General features: G+C 54.7%; 10 protein-coding genes across 10 annotated transcripts; 6 read left to right on the top strand and 4 right to left on the bottom strand.

The window, feature by feature from the left end:
* Window positions 1–128: 128 nt before the first annotated feature.
* Window positions 129–1,427, top strand: BDY24DRAFT_437754 (uncharacterized protein; the record flags this gene model as incomplete). Its single annotated transcript, XM_076644294.1, has 6 exons — window positions 129–210; window positions 348–433; window positions 537–741; window positions 850–936; window positions 1,020–1,182; window positions 1,263–1,427. 6 exons carry the CDS (start codon window positions 129–131, stop codon window positions 1,360–1,362), a joined length of 723 nt encoding a protein of 240 aa, XP_076500567.1. The 3' UTR covers window positions 1,363–1,427.
* On the top strand, window positions 1,423–1,844 carry BDY24DRAFT_374749 (uncharacterized protein). Its single transcript, XM_076638464.1, has one exon. It carries the CDS (start codon window positions 1,461–1,463, stop codon window positions 1,701–1,703), a length of 243 nt encoding a protein of 80 aa, XP_076500566.1. The 5' UTR covers window positions 1,423–1,460; the 3' UTR covers window positions 1,704–1,844.
* On the bottom strand, window positions 1,818–3,045 carry BDY24DRAFT_374747 (uncharacterized protein; the record flags this gene model as incomplete). The annotated part of the gene is made up of 5 exons (XM_076638463.1): window positions 2,833–3,045; window positions 2,725–2,763; window positions 2,413–2,640; window positions 1,927–2,325; window positions 1,818–1,844 (listed from the first exon to the last, which is right to left on the bottom strand). Coding segments are annotated over exons 1-5 (828 nt in total), but the record flags the coding sequence as incomplete, so codon positions are not given.
* A 58-nt stretch (window positions 3,046–3,103) lies between these two features.
* Window positions 3,104–4,458, top strand: BDY24DRAFT_437752 (uncharacterized protein; the record flags this gene model as incomplete). The annotated part of the gene is made up of 3 exons (XM_076644293.1): window positions 3,104–3,431; window positions 3,516–3,743; window positions 3,823–4,458. The coding sequence occupies exons 1-3, from the start codon at window positions 3,168–3,170 to the stop codon at window positions 4,456–4,458; spliced, it is 1,128 nt and encodes a 375-aa protein (XP_076500564.1). The 5' UTR covers window positions 3,104–3,167.
* Window positions 4,459–5,499: 1,041 nt separating this feature from the next.
* Window positions 5,500–6,082, top strand: BDY24DRAFT_437751 (uncharacterized protein; the record flags this gene model as incomplete). Its single annotated transcript, XM_076644292.1, has 2 exons — window positions 5,500–5,591; window positions 5,669–6,082. The coding sequence occupies 2 exons, from the start codon at window positions 5,500–5,502 to the stop codon at window positions 6,003–6,005; spliced, it is 429 nt and encodes a 142-aa protein (XP_076500563.1). The 3' UTR covers window positions 6,006–6,082.
* Window positions 6,034–10,359, bottom strand: BDY24DRAFT_374744 (Alpha/Beta hydrolase protein). Its single transcript, XM_076638462.1, has 14 exons — window positions 10,233–10,359; window positions 10,059–10,153; window positions 9,736–9,822; window positions 9,520–9,542; window positions 9,334–9,441; window positions 9,207–9,254; window positions 8,772–9,140; window positions 8,672–8,696; window positions 8,464–8,584; window positions 8,275–8,387; window positions 8,124–8,212; window positions 7,459–8,052; window positions 6,978–7,368; window positions 6,034–6,877 (listed from the first exon to the last, which is right to left on the bottom strand). Exons 1-14 carry the CDS (start codon window positions 10,283–10,285, stop codon window positions 6,129–6,131), a joined length of 2,865 nt encoding a protein of 954 aa, XP_076500562.1. The 5' UTR covers window positions 10,286–10,359; the 3' UTR covers window positions 6,034–6,128.
* A 432-nt stretch (window positions 10,360–10,791) lies between these two features.
* On the top strand, window positions 10,792–15,167 carry RIM13 (Rim13p). Its single transcript, XM_076638461.1, has 17 exons — window positions 10,792–11,150; window positions 11,247–11,364; window positions 11,448–11,649; window positions 11,726–11,988; window positions 12,092–12,154; window positions 12,239–12,294; window positions 12,374–12,466; window positions 12,565–12,756; window positions 12,855–12,954; window positions 13,028–13,092; window positions 13,170–13,372; window positions 13,459–13,614; window positions 13,699–13,922; window positions 14,005–14,084; window positions 14,213–14,360; window positions 14,458–14,550; window positions 14,622–15,167. The coding sequence occupies exons 1-17, from the start codon at window positions 10,862–10,864 to the stop codon at window positions 14,932–14,934; spliced, it is 2,658 nt and encodes an 885-aa protein (XP_076500561.1). The 5' UTR covers window positions 10,792–10,861; the 3' UTR covers window positions 14,935–15,167.
* On the bottom strand, window positions 15,090–18,997 carry BDY24DRAFT_374739 (uncharacterized protein). The gene is made up of 6 exons (XM_076638460.1): window positions 18,969–18,997; window positions 18,680–18,884; window positions 18,408–18,580; window positions 17,163–17,994; window positions 16,517–17,085; window positions 15,090–16,425 (listed from the first exon to the last, which is right to left on the bottom strand). Exons 2-6 carry the CDS (start codon window positions 18,737–18,739, stop codon window positions 15,183–15,185), a joined length of 2,877 nt encoding a protein of 958 aa, XP_076500560.1. The 5' UTR covers window positions 18,740–18,884; window positions 18,969–18,997; the 3' UTR covers window positions 15,090–15,182.
* BDY24DRAFT_374738 (uncharacterized protein) lies at window positions 18,879–20,471 on the top strand. The gene is made up of 6 exons (XM_076638459.1): window positions 18,879–19,008; window positions 19,111–19,275; window positions 19,421–19,617; window positions 19,684–19,863; window positions 19,955–20,011; window positions 20,201–20,471. The coding sequence occupies exons 1-6, from the start codon at window positions 18,916–18,918 to the stop codon at window positions 20,463–20,465; spliced, it is 957 nt and encodes a 318-aa protein (XP_076500559.1). The 5' UTR covers window positions 18,879–18,915; the 3' UTR covers window positions 20,466–20,471.
* Window positions 20,472–20,579: 108 nt separating this feature from the next.
* BDY24DRAFT_374736 (uncharacterized protein) lies at window positions 20,580–22,098 on the bottom strand. The gene is made up of 4 exons (XM_076638458.1): window positions 21,856–22,098; window positions 21,532–21,719; window positions 21,103–21,358; window positions 20,580–21,026 (listed from the first exon to the last, which is right to left on the bottom strand). The coding sequence occupies exons 1-4, from the start codon at window positions 21,882–21,884 to the stop codon at window positions 20,720–20,722; spliced, it is 780 nt and encodes a 259-aa protein (XP_076500558.1). The 5' UTR covers window positions 21,885–22,098; the 3' UTR covers window positions 20,580–20,719.
* Between the last annotated feature and the right edge of the window lie 4 nt (window positions 22,099–22,102).

Here is a 22,102-nt window from a genome sequence, read left to right as displayed (position 1 = left end):
TTCGGGACTTGGAGGGATGGTGGAAGGTAGGAGTCAACAAAGGGGAAGGTTGAAGCTCGAAATCAAGCTCGCCTCCTTCTTCTTCCCTCCCTCAAAACGACCAGCATCGTCCTTTCTCAGCTTTCACGATGGACGATATTCTAGCTCAGATTGCTCAGCTCCAAGAACAGACTCGACTTCAAGCTTCCTCTCTTCAAGCCCAGGCTTCTTGTCTCGACTCCTCTCCTCCCAAAACGATGAGCTCAACGCCGCGATCCAAGCTCAAGCAGCAACCATCGCTCGTCTCTCCTCCGAGAACAGGGATCAGGAGAAGATCAACGCTCAGATTTTTCGGGCGTCATTTTCAGGTGGTCATTGGGTCTGGGAGAGTGAGCTGGGAGGAGAGAAGGGAGGGAAGGAGGGAACGGAGGAAGGTCGCTGGGTTTGGTCTTTGGTTCGTCCTGCCTTCCTTCTTCTCTTTTTCAGCCATCTTTGGGGTTAAGAATCTGACGAGACGCTGATACTTTGCTTTTCTCTGCTGACTTTCGCGTTGATAGGAGAAGTACCGGACGAACTCGACTCTTCTCGCCGTCCATCCTCCCTCCTCCCCTCCCGCCTCGCTCGAGTCCCTCCCCGTCGAGCTCCTCACTCTAATCCTCTCGTCATTCAGTCGAGCTGAAAAAGCAGCGATGTGTGAAACGTCTATGAGGTTCCTCGAACTCGCCTCTAAATCTGTCTACGAGAAGGTTAAGGTCGACACTGGTCAGTCGCTGTTTCTCTTCAGCTTTCCTTTCTCCTGAACGTCCTCACGGGGAGCTGGTACAAGACCCTATCTGAATTCTCGTCCATCTCGCTCCCTTCCTTCTACAGCTCTGCGATCCCTCTCCCTCCTCCTGCGACCGCGTCCGTCCCTTCCTCGAACCCAGCGTCGTCCCCCTCCAAACATGGCAGTATTCCGTACCCCCTTCAACACCTGTCCTCACCGAAAACGATGAATCCCTCTCCTTGGATAATCTGGCGTTCGCTCTTCGCCCGCCCAGCGATCGCGAACAAGTCTACGCCGCTTGGACTCCGGTTCTTCGTCGCTTCAACCCAACCATCTTCAACATCTCTTCCAACCGAGGAAAGAAGCTTCCTCCTACCATCATTTCCCTCCCCTCCCACATCCTCGACTTCCTCCATCCATGGTCTCGCCTCGACACGGTCATCTGTACAGGCAGAAGACGCTGGTGGCTTGGAGGAGGACGGCGACGGTGCTAAGACGTCTGGATTCACGTCTGCAGCGGTGTATCGAACCGGGGAAGAAGATCAAAAGGCGCGTTGGGGTGCAGCTCTCGGACGGGAAGAGGCTGGAAAAGAGGCTGGACGGTCATGCGGAGATGAGGGAGTGGTTTCGGATGTTGGAGAAGAAGGAGGTTGAGGCGTGCAACGTTTGGTTTACTGTCTAGAATAGTCAGTCGATAAAACGTTATTTAAATAAAATGCTACCATCGAGCTCGATAGGATTCATGAGCTTCGTCTTTCTCTCAGTCAAAGTCGCTGGCTTCGGCGACGCGACGACGCTTTCCCTTCCTTTCCTTCTCCTCACGGCGTTGTCTCGAAACGAGATCGAAGCACCTTTCCTCATGGAACAGTCAAGCGTCTACGCATCTCATTCCTACAATCTCAAACCCAACTCGATCCGTCCCGTTCTCGACTACTCTCGTTTCACCACGTCGGTTTGAAGCAGACCTTCTTGTGCCTCTTCCAGTCGGACCGTTGATGATCTTTAATGGACGAAGAGTAGAACAAAGTCAGCTTCGACGTTCGGTGAGAGAGAAGGGAAGAGAGGGCAAACCCTTCGAGCAGTAGCGAACTCCGAGGCACTGGTTGAGGGACGCGTCGTGAGAGGGACGAAAGTCAGCCCAGAGACGACAAACGAAGAGAAAGATGCGTAGATGAACTCACCCTCGAACAAGCCATCATCTCCTCTCCATCTCCCAGCTTCGCACAAGGCGAGCAGTCCGATCCAGTCGTCCAAACCACTCGATTTGCCTCGCACGACCACCAGACGTGCCCGATCTTGTCCAGTCCAGAAGAGGCTACGTGTCTCCTCGGTTCTTCAACGTTGACGAGATGTAACACGGCTTTTAAGGCGAATGTTTTCCAGAGCCCTCTGGCCTCCAACGGAGCTCGAAGACGTGGTTCGTTGTCGAATCGATTTGCGACGGCGCGGAAGATGATTTTGGTCGTGAGAGGGAGAGAAGGGAAGGTTGTGGAAGCTGGCAGGTTCTTTGAGAGACCGACTAGAGTATAGAAGGTGACATCGAAAAGCTTTGCGATCTGTCCAGGGCCGTTATCAGCTTCCTGCGAGGGACGAAAGACGAAGTGAAGAAAGAAGTCAACTTCTTAGAGCTTCGAGTCGTTGAAAACATATACAAGGTGTATACGTACCATCGCTCTATCCAGATTGGCGCATATATACTCCAAAGGGTCCCAAACCTTGAGGTAGAGAGCGCAAGCCTCGTCTGGGAAGTGGCGAATGAAGCGAGGAAAGGAGGCTGCCGTTTGACGACAAAGGGGGAGACAGACGACGTTGGCGTAGAATGATCGGTCGGTGATGTCCTCCACGGCCACTAGAGTACGTATTAGAGACGGCAGAAACACCGAGGAAAACTCCTCCTACGATAGATCGAGCGAGGGAGAGGAAGTGTCGATCAGCTCGAGGCTTCCACTGACCGCCGACGCTTGCATCCAGTTACTGACGATGTACGAGTCTGCCTGCTGAGCAGAGATCGTTTTGTACTGTCAAGATCATGAAGAAGAACAAGCGCATCAGTTCTGATCAGAGAAAACCGCCAGAGAGGGACTCACGAAGTCGAGATGCTGAGTGACAGCAGGTTCCAGCTTTGTCTTCTCTTCCTCCGACATTTCGGAGAGATCTGCGGCGGTTCCATCCTCCGAGAGACCGAGTAGCTGGCCAAGTACGTATGGAGAAGGGATTTCCATCTTGGGAGGAGGCGAGACTGGGAGTGGCAGTGGCACGAGGGAGGAGGGAGAGGAGGAAGGAAGGAGGTCGACGACGACGTTGAGCTCAACTTCGAAGTCTTCTTCCTTTTCTCGTCTTCCCTCCCAACCCTTTTGACCCTCTTAAATCCTTTTTTTCGTTTCTTCTCCTCGATCTCATTCCGTCTTATCGTCGTCCCAGAATGGATCTCGTTCTCGCTCGAATCGGTCAGCTGGAGGAACTGGCTGTTCTTCAAGAAGTCGAGAACGAAGCTCAACGGTCCTCTGTCTCCCACCTCTCCTCCGTCGTCGCTCGTCTCTCCTCCGAGAACCAAAGTCTCAAGAGAAGCGGCGAAGATCAGGATCGAGTCATTGCAGAGCTTTCGAGGACTGCCGTTCCCGAGGGGTTCTGGGTTTGGGAGAGTGAGAAGGAAGGAAGGGAGGGAGGCCGTTGGCTTTGGTCGAGAGTTCGTGCTCCCTCCTCCCCTCTCCAATCTTCGGCTATGTATAGGAAGCTGACCCTAATCTCTGACCTCTTACCCTTCCAACAGGAGAAGTACAAGTCCCCTCCCCCAGTCCTTCCTCGTCCCGCAGGACCTCGAGCCTCCCTCGAATCCCTCCCAATAGAGATCCTGAGCTTGGTTTTCGACTCGTTCAACTGTCGAGAACTCGCCGCCGTCATGGAGACTAGCTTCCAGATGCTGCGATTGACCACCTCGCAGATGTACGGGTCGGTCACGATGAGATCGAAGGAAGCAGCAAGCCTCGTTTCGTCCAGAGTCAGTCTTTCCTTCCAAACCTCGTCCCCTCGAGTTGAGTCTTTTTGCTGATGCTTCTGGCTCTTCTTTCCCGATTCAGGTCATGGAACCGGATTTCAAGAGCAGCCGTATCTCTTCCCTCCTCCTCCCACAAACTCTCATCCTATCGGGAAAGTCGAACGGCTTCCTTTCAACCCTCCATCAAGCCCTCACGTCCGCTGTCTCCACCTCTCCTCTCGCTTCCCTCGAAATCCCACTTCTCGTCCTCGACGGATCTGACATCCTACGAGTGATCCCGCACTGGTCTCCCGTTCTTCGATACTTCAACCCTCGCGAGATTCACCTTCAGGGAGGAGGAGACGACGATCTTGAAGCCTGCCTTCTTCCTCCGACGACCATCTCCCACGTTCCCTCCTCTATCGCTTCCTTCACTTCGGGATGGAATCGCCTTCGATCCGTCGTATGCTCCGGACCTGGATCGGTTCCACTCCTTCAGCTCTTTCCCAAGTCCACGGGTCACTCGTCGTCGTTCGCATTCACTCGAGCGATGGAAGGAGCAGAGATGCGCCCCGTCGAGTTCCGTCTCTATCGCCTTCCCAGGAAGCCGGATACGATGAAGAAGATCGGAGAACGAGATCTCCCCACGAGTCTGGCGGAGGCGCTGAGGAAGACGCCTCGAAAGGGAGTGGAGTTCTGGTTGGTGGTCGAACGAAGGAAACGGAGGGAGCAGGATTGAAGGAGGACGTTGTCTTGCAGGAGATCCGCATAGCCTTTTCTTTCTCTCTCTCTCAATGCTTATTTCCTTCGACTTGAACTTGATCTGGAGCCGGGAACGTTTCACAGAAGAAGGAGAACGAACGACGCGACGACGCGACGATGGCTCTTCCCCGTTCCAGCCTCATGCTTCGTTCTACCTCGTCTCTTGGCTGCAACAGCATCTCCAAATTCCGCAAATTCTCTCAGATGCCAATTCTGCCGCATGATTTCTTTTCACTGGAGAAGGCTCGAAGCCGTCGAAAGCTCGTCGTTGGGGTGAGCTCACCTTCCCTCCCTTTGCTTCTTCTTCTCTTTCCTTCGGAAGTTCACCTCTTCACACTCATACCTCAGCAAGGGTTTCCTCAGCGGAGAGATTCCGAGAACCAAACGGTTGAGCTTAACGAGACTTTTATGGCATGCAGAAAACGCGAACGTACGGCTCCGTCGGCGGCTCGGAGATTCTTTTCTCGAGGCTGTCCCGTTTCCCCTCCTGCTCGCTTCGCCTCTCGCTCCTTCCCTCCCAATCACAACAATGCTTCCATCTCAGCTTAAACCATCTCCATCTCAAGCCCTTCCCTTCGACATCCTCCACACGATCATCCAGTTGAGCCGTCGGAGAGAGCTTCGAAGTTGGTGTTTGGTTGGCTCCTGGGATCTTCTAAAATCTGCTGGGCGGAGGTTGTGCTCGGATGTCGAGGTCAAGGAGGAATTCTTAAAGACATTTTTGAGTAGGCTCGTGAGTCTCAGCCTTCCCTTTGTTCGAGAAACTGTTTTTGAACGATTCTGACTCTTTTGCGACGCGTCGTTCTCATTCTCTCAGCTCGACGACTCCTCTCTCCCGACGTGCTTACGACCATGCCTCTCCTTCAAACGCAATCTCTCCCGTCTGACCCTCAACCTCCCAAACCTATCACACGCACCTATCCCACTTCCCTCTTCGCTCGCTCGTCACCCACTCGAATCCCTCACTCTCGTCCTTCCCTCGACCAACACTCAAGTCCTCGACGCGCACCGTTCCCTCATGCAACTTTTTGACCCCAAACGAGTCATCGTTCGTCCTCCAGTCGTAGGAGCTCGAGGCTTGTTCAACTTTGTCGTTGACAAAGAAGCGAGGTTTGTCCGGTTCTCTTGTTTTTGCTCGACGCGTCGTCTCGCTCTTCTGACCTTCTCTCCTTTCTTTTTCTTCGCAGGGAAGCGTTCCTCTCCTGGAAGCACGTCACCCAGCTCACCTTCGTAAACTGCAACCTCCTCTCCTTCGTCACCTTCCCCCGTCGCGGCTCTCATCTCTTTGTCGGCGACGCGAGGGAAAAGAGCATCGTCTACGATCTGCGAGGGATCCGCTTCGGACGTTCGTTCTGGGAGTACTTTGTTGGAATGAGGGAGGACGAAGGGTTGGAGGGGGATGGGTTGAAGATCATCGTGGGGAGCGAGGAGAAGAAGGGTTGGCTGAACGCCGGGATGGAGAGGAAACCTCCGATGGTGAAGGTTAGGATTGAGGTGAGGTCGAACGAGGACGAAGTATCGTAGCCTAGTAGACTACGATTGTGGAGATGGATCGTGAGTGAGAACTGCATGCATTAAACGAACGCTACGAGAAAGAAACCATCGAACCAAGACCGAAACCAAATGCAAGCTTCGACGCGTCTTCGCTCAAAGCATCTCCTCCAACTCCTTCTCCGCCTCCCTCCCCAGCAAACTCTTCATATCCACTACACTCGTGCTCCCACTCCTGAACCCAGCATCGCTATCCCCATCGTCGTCCTCCATGTCCGACGGGAATCCCGAATGCGTCTCCCCCATCCCGAACACGGCGTCCAACCTCCTCCTTCTCATCAGCTCAGCCTCGTCCAAAGGAGCGGTCGACCCAGCTCCCTTTGCCCCAGAAGCGGCGTTGGCGGCGTTCCCCATTCGAGGAGTCGACGTGCCGGGAGGAGTGATCCCAGCGAGGGAGGTAGGAGTGGTTGATCTCGAAAGAGCCGAAGCGAGGAGGCTAGGGAGGGATCGAGGAAGGGTAGGAGGAGGGGAGTGTCGAGCTGGAGGGATGGGAGATCCAGTGGGGAAGATGCTTTCCGATGTAGAGACGACTCCGCTGGAAGGAGGAAGACCGTCGATGTTCGAAGGGCTTGGGAGGGAGGAAGAGTCGGAGGATCGTTGGTGTTTCCTTGGGGTGAAGGAGAGGGGTTGATCTTGATAAGGAGCGAGGGAAGAATCGTCGTTGAGGGAGGAGGGAGGGATTCCGTTGGTAGCTGGAGGGGAGGAGGAGGAGGAGGGGACGAGGGTTCCGTTGAGAGCTGCTGCCTTGAACTCGACTTCTCGGTCGAAGGTTCCCATCATCCAATCTGCGATTTCTCCGATGACGACGCCGACCTCTGGCATGAGAGAAGCCATTTGGAGGAAACCTGAAGGGGAAAGGAGAAAGAAGGAGAGTTCAGTAAGGCGGATGAAAACGCGACGCGACGAGCCGACCCAACCTTGAGAAAAGACGAAAAAAAAACTCACCATGTCCCCATCCCTCGTAGATCTTCACCTGCACCCAATCCTCCTCCTCGTCATCCAAGATCGGATCCCTCTTCCTCCCTCCTCCGACTGCTCCTCCTCCTCTCGCACTCCCCGAGCTGCTCATCCTCAACCCTTCCCCGAACCTCGATCCCTTCGGGTTCCCCGCCTCCTTCCTCATCGCCTCAGCCTTCCTGGCCCTCTTCGCCTCTCGAATCTTTCCAGCGAGGATGACGGTGTCGTCGACGAAGGGATCCTTCTCTCCGCAGATCATGAGGACGGGAGGGAAGTGAGCGAGGAGGGCCATGGGAGCGAGGATGGGAGAGATGAAGTAGTCGGCGGAGAAGTCTGGGTTCTGTTTGGGTCCGAGATAGAGGATGCACATCGCTCGCATCTAAAAACAACGAAGAGAAAAAAAGAGGAGAGTTGGTCGGTTAACAGTTGATTCAGAACGAAAGAACCAAAGCGACGCGTCTGAACTCACCATCGAAGGAGGGATCACTCGATCCGCAAAGAACGACGACCGACTCGTCATTGTCAACCTCGTACCAATAGGACTAGCCTTCTTCCCTCTCAACGCTCTCCTCAAAGCCTTCTGAGCCTTCTCCGCTTCCGCCGAAAGCACCAACTGCTGAGCGTCGAGATCCAACACATGCTCCTCCTCCTCCTCCTGCTCGTCGTCCGCCAACATCAACGTAGCTCCAGGCGTCCTGACCCTCTCCCTCAGAGGCTTCTCCGACTCCTCCTGGGGGTAGTAGTCTTCGTCGTTGAGAGGACTTCCGGAGGAGGGAGAGAAGTAGGAATCCTGAGGCTCGTCGGCGTCGGGAGCGGGAGCGGGAGAGGGTTGAGCTGAGGAGGAGTTGGCACCGCCGTCGAAGAAGGTCGAAGGGGAGCGGGAAGGACGGATTCGAGGGAGGGTGGCGAAACGTCGGTCGGAGGGGGAGTGAGGTGAGGGAGAACGTTCAGAGGTGGCGCCGTGGACGAAGGGGAGTTTGGAGCTGATGGAGTGCGTCCAGGATTTCTTGCGACGCAGGCGAGGAACGACGTCTTTGACGACTGCGAGAGGAGAGCGATGAGCCTGTGCAATGTAGAGAAAACAGTATCAGTCATCTGTTTCAAAATTCGAACGGAAGGGATGAAGGGACGAACGAGATGATCCTTCGAGTCTTGAATTCCAGGGATGTTGGCCGAGGATTGCTCGGATCGAAGAGTCTTGAGGTTCTCAGGAGTCATCCAGGCTGTTAGAAGAAGACATCAAGTCAGAAGACGAAGAGCTGAGGGGCTTCGGAGGTCGACTTACAAGTAAAGTTGAAGTCCAAAGCTCCGTAGGCGAAGACGAGAGCGACGGGAGAGGGCAAGGGAGTTGGGTGCTCGAGGATCTTGAACATGACGGTAGCGACGATGTTTCCTCCACTAGATATTGGAAAGGGGGTAGAAGAAGAGGTCAGCGAAGAAGCGAAAGAAGTGAAGCAGGGAGGCGAGAACTCACGCAGAATCTCCCGTTAAAACCATGTTGATCTCTCCGCTTCCGAAACCAATAGCTCGACCCTTAGTCTGGACAAGGGTAACGTAGACGTCGAAAGCTTGCTCGATGGCCCAAGGATAAGGAACTGGAGGCAGAGCGAGAGAAGTAATCGTCAGCGAAAGGGAGATGAGAGAACTCGACGCGTCCTTCTGCTCGAAAACGACGAACTCACACTCAGGGCTCTTCCCGTAATCAACCTGAACGACCCAACCCAATATCGAGTCAGTACGCGCACCAACACCATCTGAGAGAAGAGGAAAATCATCACTCACACTCAGAACAGCCCTCTTCCTCTCCGCCCCGTTTGCCATGGCCTCCCTCCCCAACTTCCTTCCCCACCTCCTCAACCTCTCCTCATGATGCTCAGGTCCCATACAGATGAACCCTCCTCCCGGGAAATCAATCACCAAATCTTTGCACTGAGCCAGCTCTTGCTCCGTTCCGTCGAAGAAGAGCATGGCTGAAATAGGAGGGAGGTGAGCAGTGTGGATCGAGGAGGAAGGTCGAGGGATGAGGAGCCGACGGACGAGAGGGAGTCGAGGACGGTAAGGAAGAGTGAAGAGTCGGATGTAGGGGTTAACGGCTTTTTCCCAGGTTGTGCGAAGCATTTCGACGGTGGCGACGGATCGAAATTTACGGAGCTGGGAGGAGGAGGAACGAAGAATCAGCGACGCGTCGAGATGGCTGAGAGAAAGGGAGGGACGAACCTTTTCGTCAGCTTCGTTGGCGTAGATGGTATAGTAGCCGGCAAATAGCTATAAAGCGATACAAGAGTTCTTCAATTCGGTTTCAAGGTCTCGAGAACGAACGAGGATGAAAAGAAAACCGACTCACGATGCTGCAAAGGTCTCGAGCCCACTTTGGTCGAATCGGCATGGCTGTAGCGAATCCTGCGTCGAGGGCTGTTGCGATCCATGTTGCTCGGTAGTAAGACGGCGAGTACTGAGGTGGGAAAGCGAGAAGAGGAAGGTCAGAGCCTGAACTCTGGGCTGAAAAGAAGAAACGATGGACGCGACGGACCAAACGAGCCAGAGGTTCCGGAGCTGCAGGACGAGGAGAAAGAAAGGGCAGGTCAGTGGATTGTAAGACTTTCGATGGAGGACTTGAAGATGCTCTGGTTGGCCGGGAAAGGTGTAGATCAAGGTCCAGCAAGGACGTCCTCCCTCCTTCTCGTCGACGTCGTCCCACCCGCACCGGCCTCCCAAAACAACCAAAGTAGCAAGAAAACGAGCTCACCTCCCAGTCCGAGTACGTAGTCGAGATGCCTGATAGCGTAGAGAGCCGTGAGAGTGCTGAGGATGATCTGGTAGGGCGTGAATCGAGCTGAGGAGCGGGAGGGAAGAAGGTTGGTTGATGACGAGGGAGAGGTTGGTTCGAGAGAGAAGCGAGTGTTTGAGCGAGCAGGTTAGAGCGATTTGAGAGCGGAACGTGGGTTGATAGACAAGAGAGAGAAGAAAGACGAGCACGTGTCAGTAGAGACGAAGAAGGAAGGGTCTAGAAGTGAGAGAGGAGGGAGGAAGGAGGAGGTCGAAGCGGAGGGAGGGACGGGTCGAGCTCACACAACGTTCTGTTGATCCTCCTGAACCAGAAGATCCTAGGTCCGTTCTTGTCGCCCTTAACGAGTCGTCCCAACCAGAAGATAAGTACGAGGAAGCTGTATATGAAACAAAAAGCGAGAAGTTCAGCCCTGGAAAGGGGTAAGGAAGAGAAGGGGAGGAGGAGAGCGAGCTCACACTTGAGTTCTCTTCCACGACGCTGAAGGTTTCCCGAGGATGTGATCAATCATGATCTAGAGATGATGAGGAGAGTCCAGAAATGACGAGAGGCTGTGAACGTAAGGTGGTGGGAGATGGAGTAGGTGAGGGTTAGGAAGGAAAGAGAAGAAAGGGAAACCAAAGAGAGAAAGAGGTCGGCTGATTCCCGGCGGTCCCAGAGACTCGCACATGTCAAAGGCCTCGACGCGTCTTGGTTGGTTTTTCTGCTCTTTTGCCTCAAAGGGGACGAGAGAGCTGTGAAAGAGGAGATCGAAAAGGGAGGAAAATGTCGAGAGAGCAAATCTTGTCGTGGCACAACAACGGTCAAGGGAAGAGACCCAGTTCTGACGATTGAGCACGATTTTGGGCAGCAAAGCTCAGGAAAATCTGTCCCAAATCTCCAAGTTCTGATTTTTCATTCGCGTTCCATCTATGAATCTTTTCAAGGCGACAAACAGATCACCTCAGCAAGATGAGAGCACAGCTCGATCGGGGTCTCTCCGATGGAAGGTCGAGCTCATCAAGCTCTTTCTTCTTCCCTCCCTTCCCTCTTTCCACAAACTATCAGCACTTCTCCCCCACCCGTATCTAGGCCTTCTCGACTTGGAATGGCCCTCTCGTACCACTCTAATCTCACCGAAGCTCGTTCGCTCAACCACAAAGCCAACGTTCACCTGTCCTCCTCCTCTCACTCTCTCGCCTTCCCTCTCTACCTCAAAGCGGCAGAACTCTACTCCCTCGTCGTTCGTCAGGTTCAGGATCCCTCTGAAAAGAAGAAGATCCGAACAGAGTTCGCAGAGGTGCTCAGAGTGGCGGATGCAGTCAAGAAGGTGCTCAAATCGAAGGAGGGAGAAGGAGGAGTGAGAGTGCAGGGAGGGAAGGGAAGGTGCGATCCTGGTCAGTTCGAGCTCATTTATTCGGATAGGAAAGTGATTCGAGGTTGGGAAATTGGTCGATAGGATAGCTGATTGTGATCGCTTCCGCATCCTGTAGATTCCCAAGCTTTAAATCTGCTTCAATCGTCCACCATCTCGACTCCTTCGTCCAAGCTCACCTTCCCCGGTTGGAAGGATCCTCTCGCTTCAGAGTTTACTGGCTCAACATCTTACTCGTCAGTCTCGCAGTCTTCCTATACTTCTCTCACTACTCGAGCTAACCCAGCTCCCGTCTAATCGCTTCCCATCTCTTTCTTAGCGACCCAAACCAACCACCCCTCCCCTCCTCCCTCTCCGCGTCCTACGCCCTGCCTCCTTCCCTCCCACCCTCCACACCCATCTGGTCACCTCACCTCCGTCCAGAATTAGTAGAACAAGACGCCATAGGAGACTGTAGTTTCGTAGCTGGAGTTCAAGCGGCTCTCGGGTGGTCATCATCATCTCCTTCGTCTTCCAGACCTGTTCGTACCGTCTCCTCCTCTCCCCTCCTACGACACATCCGCTCCACTCGCTCACCATCTATTTGCTCATGCACAGTCCCTCCTCTCCCAAACCCTCCACCCGCAACTCAACTCCTCCCCTACCTCCTCACCCAACGGCCTCCATCTCCTTCGTCTTTTCATCAACGGCACTTGGCGACGCGTACCGATCGATGCTGCTCTTCCCGTCTCTTCTGCCTCGGGCGAGTCGATAGGGATGCGAGTGGACGCCGGAAAGAGGAAGGAGGAGGAAGGTCTGGGGCTGAGGTTGTTGGAGAAGGGGTGGCTGAAGGTGATGGGCGGATGGGAGTTTCCTGGGTCGTGAGTCCTTTTCGTTTCTTTGCTCGTTCTCGTGCTGAGGGGACAGAACCTCGAAAAGCGAAACGGGATAAACTGACTCTTTTAGGTGATGGTGGTGATTCAGCAACTCGAGCATCGATCTTCACGCCATGACGGGATGGATACCGGAGACCATTGGAATCAAGTCGTTAGCCCTTTCGCCTCCTTCTGTCCCTCTCTCCTCTCTCTTTTCTGACCTCCCTTCTCGTTTCTTCTCAATCTCAATCTTTAGTGCCGATTTTCAGCGCGAGAAGACCTGGTCTCGTCTCTTCGACGCGTTCTTAGCAGGTTCGTCTTCGCTCTTCCCCTCTTTTTCTCTCACACATCGCTGACCGCTCTCTTTCCCTTCCTATCTCTAATGATCAAGGTCACTGCCTTCTCACCATCGGTACCGGTAAACTCTCAGCCTCGGAGGTCTCCCTCACCGGCCTGATTTCTCGACACGATTACGCCGTTCAGGGTTCGTTCCCTTCTTCCTCTGGTCGCTTTCGATCAAAAACTTACCTATCTAACTCGCAGGACTGACCGATTCCATCTCGTCTTCTTTCTCTTCCACAGAACTCCGAGAAATCGACGGTCGCCGCGAACTCAAGATCCTCAACCCGTGGAGACGAGCAAGACGGGAAGCTCACGATCGACAAGAAAGTCGGACTAGCTCGGAGCTTTCCGCGGGAAATGGAGAGAGTGGATTCGATGGTGGGAACTGGACAAAAGAGCTCAGGGATTCGTTGAGTGGGATTGGAGAGGATGGTGAGTTCGATTCGACGCGTCTTTCCTTCTTCTTCTCCTCCGACTCCCTTCGTAAAAACTCGACTGACAGGTCTTTAAATATGGTATATCCTTGCCAGGCTCCTTCATCCTCAGTTGGGAAACAGTCTGTGCGACGTTCGACGCGATCTACCTGAATTGGGATCCGAGCTTGTTCAAGGAGATCAAGAGTGTTCATTCGTGAGCCCCCTTCCCTCCTTGTCCGCCCCAAAGTCTCTTCGATTCTGACTCTAACTTCTCACATTTTCTGCAGCGACTGGAAAGCCCCCTCGACGACGGCTAGCAGCTCTTCGTCTTCTCCTTCTTCGACGTCCATCAGTTCGTCTTCGATCCTCCTTCTGATTCTCTCCTTCTCTATCGAGCTTGCTCTGACCGTTCCTTTCTCAACAATCTAGGCTCTCACGCTCAAATTATCTTCCATCCAACGTCGACGAACGAGATCTGGCTCCTCCTCACGCGTCACTTCACCCAGGCCGGAGCGTGGTCAACGAATTCAACGAAGGAGTTCATCTCTCTTCAGACCTTCGAAGAAGGTGTAGCTCGAGTTGGAGGGGCTAGTGGAAAGGGCGGAACTTTCACTGATAGTCCTCACGTGCTGGTAGGCCTGCCTCTACTTTCTTCGCTCGTTCGTTCCGTCGAGACGGACTGACTGACTTTCCTCTCGTTTGATTTTTTCTGTCGCAGCTTCGAATCAAACCCACCTCTCCAACCTCGCCTATCACCATCGTTCTCTCCCGAGACGGCCCACCCATCGAATCTCGATTCTCCCTCTTTGGCTACTCGTCCTTGTCGCCTTTCACTTTCTCGGACGTCCCTCCTCCGCTGCCTTTCCGTTTGAACGTGCGTTATTCTTCCTTTCTGCCTATCCTCTTCTCCTCGAAGCTCAAAGTCGACCTTTATCTTCCTCCTTCGTGTAAAATGCAGATCAAGAACGAGTTCCTCGGTCGCTCAGCAGGAGGAAGCGCTCGACATCCAACGTTCCTCAACAACCCTTCGTTTCGACTCGAGATCAAACCACCACCGACGACGAACGCTTCGAGCTCGACCTCGAGAGCGACGGCTGAGCTGAAGGTCATGCTGGAGACGGAGAAGAGCGATGTTCCTGTCGGAGTGATGGTGCTTTGGGCGAAGGGAGAGAGGGTGGCGACGTGAGTTGGCTTTCGATTCGAGCTCGTTTGGGTTCGCTCTCTCGGACTGATGCGTCTGTTTTTTTTTTCCCTTGCATATCAGGGTCATTCAAGGAGATATTCTAGCCGACTCGGGACTGTACAACGACTCGGTCGCTTTGGCTGGGAAGAAGGGCGTTGCTCGTTCGTCCCGTTTTTCTGCTCTCTCTCTCTCTCCGCTCTCCCTCCCTTCTCTCTCTCCCTAATTTACTTCCTCTTTCTGACTCTTCCTTCTTTCCTGCATGATCTGAAACTCCCTCTCCTTCTCGCAGCCGGTATCTACACTCTCGTCCTATCAACCTTCGAACCGAAACAAGAAACGCCCTTCACCCTCTCCGTCGAATCGACCCTCCCCCTTGACCTCAAACCGATACCGCAAGAGGGAGCTGGGATGTTCTCGAGGACGATCAAAGGGGTTTGGTGAGCTCGCACCCTTTTTTTTCGTTTCCTTCTCTCGCTGGGAGGCTCTCGGAACTGACTTCGTCGACGCGTCTTTTCTTTCCTCTCCCGTCCCCAGGTCTAAACGAACCTCCTTCGGCTCCCCGACTTTCAAATCCTACCACCTTAACCCAACCTACAAGATAACTCTCTCTCAACCCTGCGAGATCTTGTGCGACCCCTGACGCTCCTCCATCTCTTTCCTCTCAACCCCAAACTGACTCTCCCTCCCTCCCCTCACAGCCTTCGACTCTCCCTCCTCCCCTCCGCTTCCAACCCTTCCCATCCACCACCTCCCCTTCCTCTGAATCTAACCATCTTCCACCCTCCTCCCTCCCCAACGTCCAAGTCTCCCCTCGGAGCCGAAGTCCTCACGACGGGTCCGTACGACGACGCGGTTTGCGGAGTGGTCACGCCGAGGAAGAGGTTGGAGAAGGGCAGGTATCTGGTGGTGGTTTCGACGTATGGGCCTTGGGCTGGAGGAGGAGAGGGGGTGGCGTGGGGAGTGACGGGGTGGAGTGAAGGGGGGAGGGTCGAGTGGGAGAAGGTCCGATGAGGAGGAGGAATGAGAGTCGTTCGTTTCTTCCTTTTTGAGGGAGGGTTGGAGATTGGGGGTTGGAAAGCAGGAAGTTAGAACTTTCGAGATGGAGGAGAGAGGGGATATGTTTTTTGTCGTTACAAACCTCTCGAGAGTCACACGTCGAAGCAAAAAAAGGCAACAAAAAAACAAAATGCATCGCGGAAAGAAAAGAAAAAGAAGAAGAAGCAACACAACTACGACGACCAGCTACTTAGAAAGCCATCTCAAATAACAATCAAATCCCCCTCGCAACACCTACACCAAATCAAACTCTCCTTATCACTAAACTGAGGAGCCTTCTTCACCTCCCCTCCCATCCCCGACGCAGCGTTCGCACTCTCCCTCCTGTTGAACCCGCCTCCCAGCGGACTATTCGGTCGACTATCCGCCTCCACCAAACCCATCATCATCGGACTCCTCGGCGCTCCCGCTCCAGTCCCCGTCGGAGGAGCGCCCAACATCCCTCCCGCTCCCGTGAGATCCATCCTCGCTTTCAGCATCGAGAGCGACACCCTTCGAGCGTGACGGGAAGCTGGAGGGAGATCGGCGTCGACGGCTCGTTGGGAGAGGGGTTCGAACGGTGCTGGAAGGGTAGGGACCGGGTTGTAGGCTGAGGAGGAAGCGGAGGAGGAACGACGGTGCATCGAGGGACGACGGGTGGGCGTGTTGGAGCCGTTGGGGTTGGGGTTGGAAGTGGAGTTGAAGTTGAACGGGGAGGGGGAGGAAGCTCCGTTGTTGTTGTTGGCGTAGGCGTGGGAAGCAGGGGAGAAGAACGGGTCGTACGAAGCAGGGGTGGTGATGGTCGTTTGGACCTGTCGCAAGATGGCCAGTTCCTGTTCGAGATCTGCGATCTTCCGTTCCGACCTGGACGACTTCTGTTCCGTTTGGAAGAGGGACGACTCGAGAGATCGGATTTGGGATCGAGCGGTCGACAGATCGAGGGAGTGCTGGGTGTGAACCGAATCCCTCCACTGCTGATCCGACTCGGTCTTCTTCCTCCTCCTCTCCTTCCTCTGCTCGTCGCTCTCCTCTCCTTCAACCTTCTCCCCTTCCTCCCTCTCCCTCTCCATCTCCGCCACGCCCGACTCGGCCTGCTCCGAACTGTCGTCGTCGTCGTCGTCGTTCCCAGCCGTCTGCTTCCGAGAGTTCGAGATCGTCGCTTCGAGATCCTGCTTCGTCTTGACTCGGATGAGCTCCTCGCTGGTGTCCTTGAGCGTAGCCTCGGCCGTTTCTCGACGAGCAATCTCCTCCTCGGCGGTGGTTTTGAGAGCCGCGATCTCGATTTCGTGAGTGGCGATGGTGGTTTCGAGAGCGAGGATCTCGACGCCTTGTTCGTCGGCGAGAAGTTCGGATTCTTCGAGTTGGGCTTGGGTCGAGGTGGTGATTCGGAGACGCTCGGAACGTTCCTTCTCCATCGAAGCGAAGGAGTCGATGTTGGATTGAAGCTCGTTGCTGAGATCGAGGACCCTGCGAGAGAAAGGAAGGGAAACCATCACGAACGAGAGTCAGAACGACGCGTCGGAACGGGAACCAAGAAACGAGACAACAAGACACTCACTGCTGCTCCAAATCTGCCATCTTAGCCTCCAAAACCTCCTTCTCTCCCTCGGCAACCGCCTTCTCATGCTCCATCACCTCGATGACCTCGTTCAACCTATCCACCTCGGCATCCCTCCTCTGCACGTCCTCCATCAGCTCAATCTTCTCCTCCTGCACCTCCAACAGCTTCTTCTTGATCTCGTCCAGCTGATCGATGAGGAGGTTGTTCTCGGCCTGCAGAGAGTGCTGCCGCGACGTCGACTGAACCGAACGGGAGTTGAGAGCCTGATGGTCGAGGACGAGGTTGGCGTGGGTCTTTTCGAGAGCGGAGTGTTGGGTTTTGAGAGCGTTGAGAGAGTTGGTGAGGGTGGTGGTGGAAGCTTGGAGGGAGGAGAGGGAGGTGGTGGCGGTGGAGGTAGAGGTTTCAAGAGCCGAGTGAGCGTCCTTGAGCTCGGTATGGCTAGCTTCGAAGGCGGCGAGAGCGGACTCCTTCTCCTCGAGGGAGGTGGCGAGCTCGGAGACGGTGGTGTGAGCGTCGTCGAGCTTCGACGAGAGGGATTTGTTCGTTGCCTCGAGTCCTTGGGAGGTCTGCGAGTTCACGGAAGGTCGAGATAGAGTCAGCTTTCAGCATCGAAGCAGGAAACCGAGATGAAAGTCCAACTCACAGTCTTCAGCCTTCCAACCTCTCGTTCCAGTACCCCCTCCCTCGCTCTCACCCTCTCCAGCAACCCTTCCACCTCCTGCACCCTCCCACCTTCCATCTCGCTATCCTCCCTCACCTTCTCCTTCAACTCCTTCAACGCAGCTCCCATCGTCCGGTTCTCCTCCCTCAGCTTCTCCACCTCCGGTTTCAGAACCTCCAATTCCTTCAGCTCCTTCCCTCGCTTCACTAGCAGATCCACCTCCTTCTCCAGCCCTCTCCGTTCCTTCTCTAGACCTTCCACCCGAGTCTCAAGCCGCTGGGTGAAGGATCGGGACTCGGAGAGCTCGGAGGTGAGCGTCGTCGTCGCCTTTTGAAGAGCAGGGACCTGAGCGACCTGAGCGAGCAGCTGCGACTTCTCGCCCACGAGGAGGGAGATGGTTTGTTTTTGAGCGAGGAGGAGGGATTGAAGAGCTTCCGGATCGGAGGTGTCGTTGGGTGGAGAGGATATGCGAGATGGGGAGGAAGGGGAGGCGATATCGGGAGCAGGAGCAGAAGGAGGAGGTGATGGCTCGTCGACGTCAACGGACGGAGTTGACGTTGGAGGAGGTTCGACGACTTCGACGGGAGGCTCAGAGACCTCGGGTTCTTCCTCGATAGGTTCCTCGATGACTATAGTAGGTTCCTCTGCTGGAAGAGACGCCTCTGGTGCGAGAGACGGTCGTCTGGATGTTGGAGTTCGAGGAGGAGAGGGAGAGGGAGAGTGGTCGTCGTCGATGCGAGGAGAGGAGGGGAGGGATGGAGCGGTTGTGGATGGGGATGTAGGTTCTGTGGAGACGGATTCGGGAGCAAGAGAGCTGCGAAGTACGAAAAGAGAAAAGGACGATCCTCAGCAAACGAAGGAGACGAGCGACGACAGGAACAGAGGGAAGGAGATCGGGTTGCCAGCTCGACGGAAAGACCCAGTCCTCCTTCCGGTTCTTTCAAGAGCTGCAAGCTCAAGAGCCTCTACTCTACGAAACTACTGGCAGAGCCTAGCAGCTACTGAGGAGCACCCAGCTACTGAGCAAGAAAACGCTCTGCTCAAGCGCCTTCTCGATCCAGACGAGACGAGGTGTCGAACCTTGATGAGCTCGCGAGCTTATCCTCCTCCCCTTGATCCATGCTCCCTCTCGTCCCACCCACACCTTCGAGAAGAGCATCCCCTAGTGGACTAGCATCTACGACATGCTCCCACGTTGAAACTCAAGCCCGAAATGCATGTACTGACCTGTCTTCCCCTCCATCGACGCTCGTTCTCGGACTAGCTTCCTCCTGTACCGATGGAGGAGGAGACAGAGCTGCTGGTGTACTCGATCCCTCAGAGGCGGCACCTTCCCCTGTTGCTGCTGGTGCTCCTCCTTTAGCCTTCTTGTTCTTCTTTTTCTTTTGGTTCTGCTTCAGCTGAAAGAAAAGAAAAAGAAGGAAACGAAACGACGAGAGATGGTCAGCTCGTCCGTTCCCCTTCCTTCGCTTCCTTCTTTTCTTTCTCTCTGAACTCACCAGTTCCTTTGCTCTGGCTACTTTGGCTATCCGAGCAGCTTCGGCGGCTTCGTCGGGCATGTCCAAGAAGAGAAAAGGTCGAGTCGAGAAAAGTCAAGGGGGAAAAGGAGGGAAGGAGGAGAGGGAGATGGTTGAAGGGAGGAACGGCTCGGTTCGAATCCGTCGATGAAGGCCACGTTTTTGTTGCCCTCCCAACAGTCACGACCTCAAAAAGTAAAACTTTCAAGGATTTCAGTATGATCTATACGAGGGACCCGTCGCTTGTGCTTCCTCTGCAGATTGATCTCACCGAGGAGGAGAGGGAGAAACTCTTTGAAGTTTGGACGGTTGTGAGCTCACCTTTCCTTCTTCCCTCCCTTCTTTCGTTCGTCGTCTCTCTCTTCTTCGGAAACTCATCGCCTTGCTTGCTTCTTTTTGGGATGAACGTGTAGTACACCGATGATCTTGTCCATCCAGGTGGAGAAGAACTGGTTGAAATCCCTACAGAAGAAGAGCAAGAGAACGAAATTCCAGGCTGCTCCTGTTGTGCGGAGGGAAGGATCTGCTCGAGAGAACCTGATGCAGAGGGCAGGAGCTGTGAATGTATAGAAGACTATGTGAGCTCCTTACAAATCTCCTCCTTTAGCTCTAAAACTGACGCCTGACTCCTCTGCTTCGTCTTCCCAGGGCAAGCTCGACCTCTCCCGCTCTTCCCTCCTCGAGCTCGACGCGTCCTAACCTCTCCTCTCTTCTCTCTCTCCAGGTCAATTTTTCATCCCACCACCACCCAAATCACCCACCTCTTCTTCCTCCTCCTCCTCACGAGTCCTCTCCCTCCCGCACCCGCCTCACCTCCCCCTCGTCGAGTGCGGTCCGCTCTGCGCGTGTGCCTCTCGTCCCTCCTCGTCGTCCTGCCAGAACCGTCTCACGCAACCTCAACCTTCTTCCTCTATACAACCGTACGCTCTCTGTTCTCTTCTCACTTCAACTCCACCTAACGTCTCCTCCTCCTCTCGTCCCACCAGCCCTCCCACCCTCCGACTGCACTCCTCCTCCATCGCCTCCCTCGGAATCTCAACCCTCGTGCATCTACCGAAAGGATCGTTCGTATGCACGTACGACGGCGAGTTAATCTCTACGGTGGAAGCGAGGAGGAGGTGGGAGAAGCAGGAGGAGGGAGGTGGTGGAGGGAATTATATCTTTAGGTGAGTGCGAGAAAGGCAAGACGCGTCGAGAGGAGAGGAGAGGAGAGAAGAGTTTCGCTGATTGGGTTTGGTTTGGGTTTCGAAAACGCAGTATGAAAACTTCCAATGGGAGAGTGAACGTTGATCCGAGGACTATAGGAGGCATAGGGTACGCAGATCCTTCTCTCTCGCTTTCTCTCTCTCTCTCTCTCTCTCTCTCTCTCCTCTCGCTCGCTCCTCAACTCACCCTTCCTTCCCTCCCCTCCCTCCCTCTTCCTTCCTTTCTGCCTCTTCTTCTTCTTCCATCCCCAACCTGCCCTCGTTCAAACCTTTTCAAACTTTTTGCCCTTCGTCTCAGCCGGTTCCTCAACCACTCCCACTCCCCGAACGTCTTCCCCCTCCCCGTCCATCGCACGCCCACCCACCGCACCGTCCCTCGGATCGCCTTCTTCGCGCTCAGGGAGGTCAACGCTGGAGAGGAGCTCGTTTGGGATTATGGCGATGGAGAGGAGGAGGAGGAGGAGGAGGGGAAAGCGACGACGCGTCCGAAACGAGTCAAGTGTTTCTGCGATGCTGGAGAAGGAATTTGTTCGGGGTGGATGCCTTTTGATGAGAGTTTATAGCGCTGAGTTCACTTTCGGTTTGAGTAGAAAGGCATAAGAGAGTGTGCGAGTAAGCAGAAAGAGAGAGAGAGAGAGAGACGAATTGACGAAGAGTCGTATCGAGTCAAAACGAAACGAGAACGAGAACGAGAACGAGAAAGCAAGCAAAAAAGGGACGATCAACCGAGAACTAAGCAAAAACGAAAAAAGGAAGGAGAAGAAGGAGAACAGCAGCCTAGACTAGACTACGAGACCAAAGCCTCGCTCCCTCCTTCTCAGCCCGTCCTCGCCAACCCAGCCGAAGCAACTAACCCCAACGCCCTCCTCACCTCTCCCAACGCCGCGTCCGCTCCTCCTCCTCCTCCACTCTGACTCTCCCTTCTCGCAGCCACTCCACTTCCAGGCACGACGGTCGCGTTGGCCAGAGGAGGACTCGGGTTGCTGGTGGAGTTCCAAGAGGCCTGACCCGATCCGATGGATCCCATCCTCGTGTGGGAGGCGAAGGCGCCGGAGGACGGGTTCCTGGCGTGAGTGAGGGGTGGGGAGGCGTTGCTGGTGGGGTTGGGAGGGAGGGAGAAGGATCTGCGAGAAACGAAAGGAAAGGAGAGGAAGTGAGCTTCGACGTTTGAACGAGCGAGGACACGCAATCGGAACTCACCCCATCCCGCTAACACTCCCACCTCCAGTTCCACCATGTCCTCTCCTCTGCCCGTTCCCTCCCATGGAAAGCGAAGAAGCCTGACTGTGATGTCCCGCGCCGTTCATGCTGGAAGAAGGGAGAGGAAGAGGGCCTGTTCGAGCGTTGACGGATTGGATGATGGCTTGAGCGTCTGGACCGTCATAAGGACGGATGACGACTTGAGGGGAGAGGGACAGGTGAGGGTGCAGGAGCGTTTGGAGGTAGGCTTTTTTGGCTGGGAGCGAGCGTGCGAGGGACGAGCAAGGAAGAAGAGAGGGCAAGGGAGGAGATGGGAGGAGGTCAGCTCGGATCGTTCGTTGGCTCTCGTTTCTTCTTCGTTCTACAGCCCTCATTGCTGCTCAAACCAAGTATAGAGCTCATATAAAGAGAAGAACGCTTGAAACTCACCAACGCCAGCGTCCTGAAAGACAATCATAGCGTTCACGTCGTCCACCCACTTGACCTTGAACCCTCCTCCTCCCCCTTGCCCTCCCGTAGCACTCCCATCCCACTCTGAGAAAGCAGCGATAAGATCCCTCGTTTTGAGTTCAGAAGGAAAGTTGGAGAGCGAGAGGATTCGAGTCACGGAGGCGGATCTGCAACGAGAAGGAAACGAACAAGGGAAGGAAGGAAGGAGGAGGAGGGTGAGCTTGGGCGTTGTTCTCGACGTTCGAACGAGCGAGACGAGCGAACGACGGGGATTAGAGAGAGAGAAGGGAGATGTATACGAACAGTTGAGGAGAAGAAGAAGACGAGGCCATGATGGCTGAGCTGGAAGTGTGAAGGTGAGAGAGAGGAAGAGAGAGAGCGGAGGGAAGGAGGGTCGTGGTGGTTGTTCCGGCTGACGGCTGAAAGGTTCGTCGCTGCTTGTTTCTATGCTCGAGCTGTTTGGGACAAGAAACGCTTGAAGAAAGGAAGGACTGGTAGAGAGAGAGAGAGAGAGAGAGGGAGAGAGAGTGGGTTGGGGGTGGGTCGTTGT

The sequence above is a fragment of the Mrakia frigida genome (assembly GCF_051309035.1).
Source record: "Mrakia frigida strain ATCC 22029 unplaced genomic scaffold BDY24scaffold_2, whole genome shotgun sequence".
NCBI lineage: Eukaryota > Fungi > Basidiomycota > Tremellomycetes > Cystofilobasidiales > Mrakiaceae > Mrakia > Mrakia frigida.
Note: the sequence above shows the minus strand (reverse complement) of the source record. Positions and strands in the feature narration are given on the sequence as shown.

Bases quoted from the DNA above. Each gene is read 5' to 3' on its own strand.
- BDY24DRAFT_374749 (XM_076638464.1), top strand. From the start codon at position 1,461: ATGCTACCATCGAGCTCGATAGGATTCATGAGCTTCGTCTTTCTCTCA.
- BDY24DRAFT_374744 (XM_076638462.1), bottom strand. From the start codon at position 10,285: ATGATTGATCACATCCTCGGGAAACCTTCAGCGTCGTGGAAGAGAACT. The intron at 9,543-9,735 runs GTGAGCTCGTTT...CTCGTCCTGCAG, and splicing joins CTACGTACTCGGACTGGGAG to CTCCGGAACCTCTGGCTCGT. The intron at 9,141-9,206 runs GTTCGTCCCTCC...TCCTCCTCCCAG, and splicing joins CCAACGAAGCTGACGAAAAG to CTCCGTAAATTTCGATCCGT.
- RIM13 (XM_076638461.1), top strand. From the start codon at position 10,862: ATGGCCCTCTCGTACCACTCTAATCTCACCGAAGCTCGTTCGCTCAAC. The intron at 12,295-12,373 runs GTTCGTCTTCGC...CTAATGATCAAG, and splicing joins CTTCGACGCGTTCTTAGCAG to GTCACTGCCTTCTCACCATC. The intron at 12,467-12,564 runs GTTCGTTCCCTT...TCTCTTCCACAG, and splicing joins ACACGATTACGCCGTTCAGG to AACTCCGAGAAATCGACGGT.
- BDY24DRAFT_374739 (XM_076638460.1), bottom strand. From the start codon at position 18,739: ATGCCCGACGAAGCCGCCGAAGCTGCTCGGATAGCCAAAGTAGCCAGA. The intron at 18,581-18,679 runs GTGAGTTCAGAG...CTTTTCTTTCAG, and splicing joins TAGCCAGAGCAAAGGAACTG to CTGAAGCAGAACCAAAAGAA. The intron at 17,086-17,162 runs GTGAGTTGGACT...GTGAACTCGCAG, and splicing joins AGGTTGGAAGGCTGAAGACT to ACCTCCCAAGGACTCGAGGC.
- BDY24DRAFT_374738 (XM_076638459.1), top strand. From the start codon at position 18,916: ATGATCTATACGAGGGACCCGTCGCTTGTGCTTCCTCTGCAGATTGAT. The intron at 19,009-19,110 runs GTGAGCTCACCT...ATGAACGTGTAG, and splicing joins TCTTTGAAGTTTGGACGGTT to TACACCGATGATCTTGTCCA. The intron at 19,618-19,683 runs GTACGCTCTCTG...TCGTCCCACCAG, and splicing joins CCTTCTTCCTCTATACAACC to CCCTCCCACCCTCCGACTGC.
- BDY24DRAFT_374736 (XM_076638458.1), bottom strand. From the start codon at position 21,884: ATGGCCTCGTCTTCTTCTTCTCCTCAACT. The intron at 21,359-21,531 runs GTGAGTTTCAAG...GCTCGCTCCCAG, and splicing joins CTTTCAGGACGCTGGCGTTG to CCAAAAAAGCCTACCTCCAA. The intron at 21,027-21,102 runs GTGAGTTCCGAT...CGTTTCTCGCAG, and splicing joins GGGAGTGTTAGCGGGATGGG to ATCCTTCTCCCTCCCTCCCA.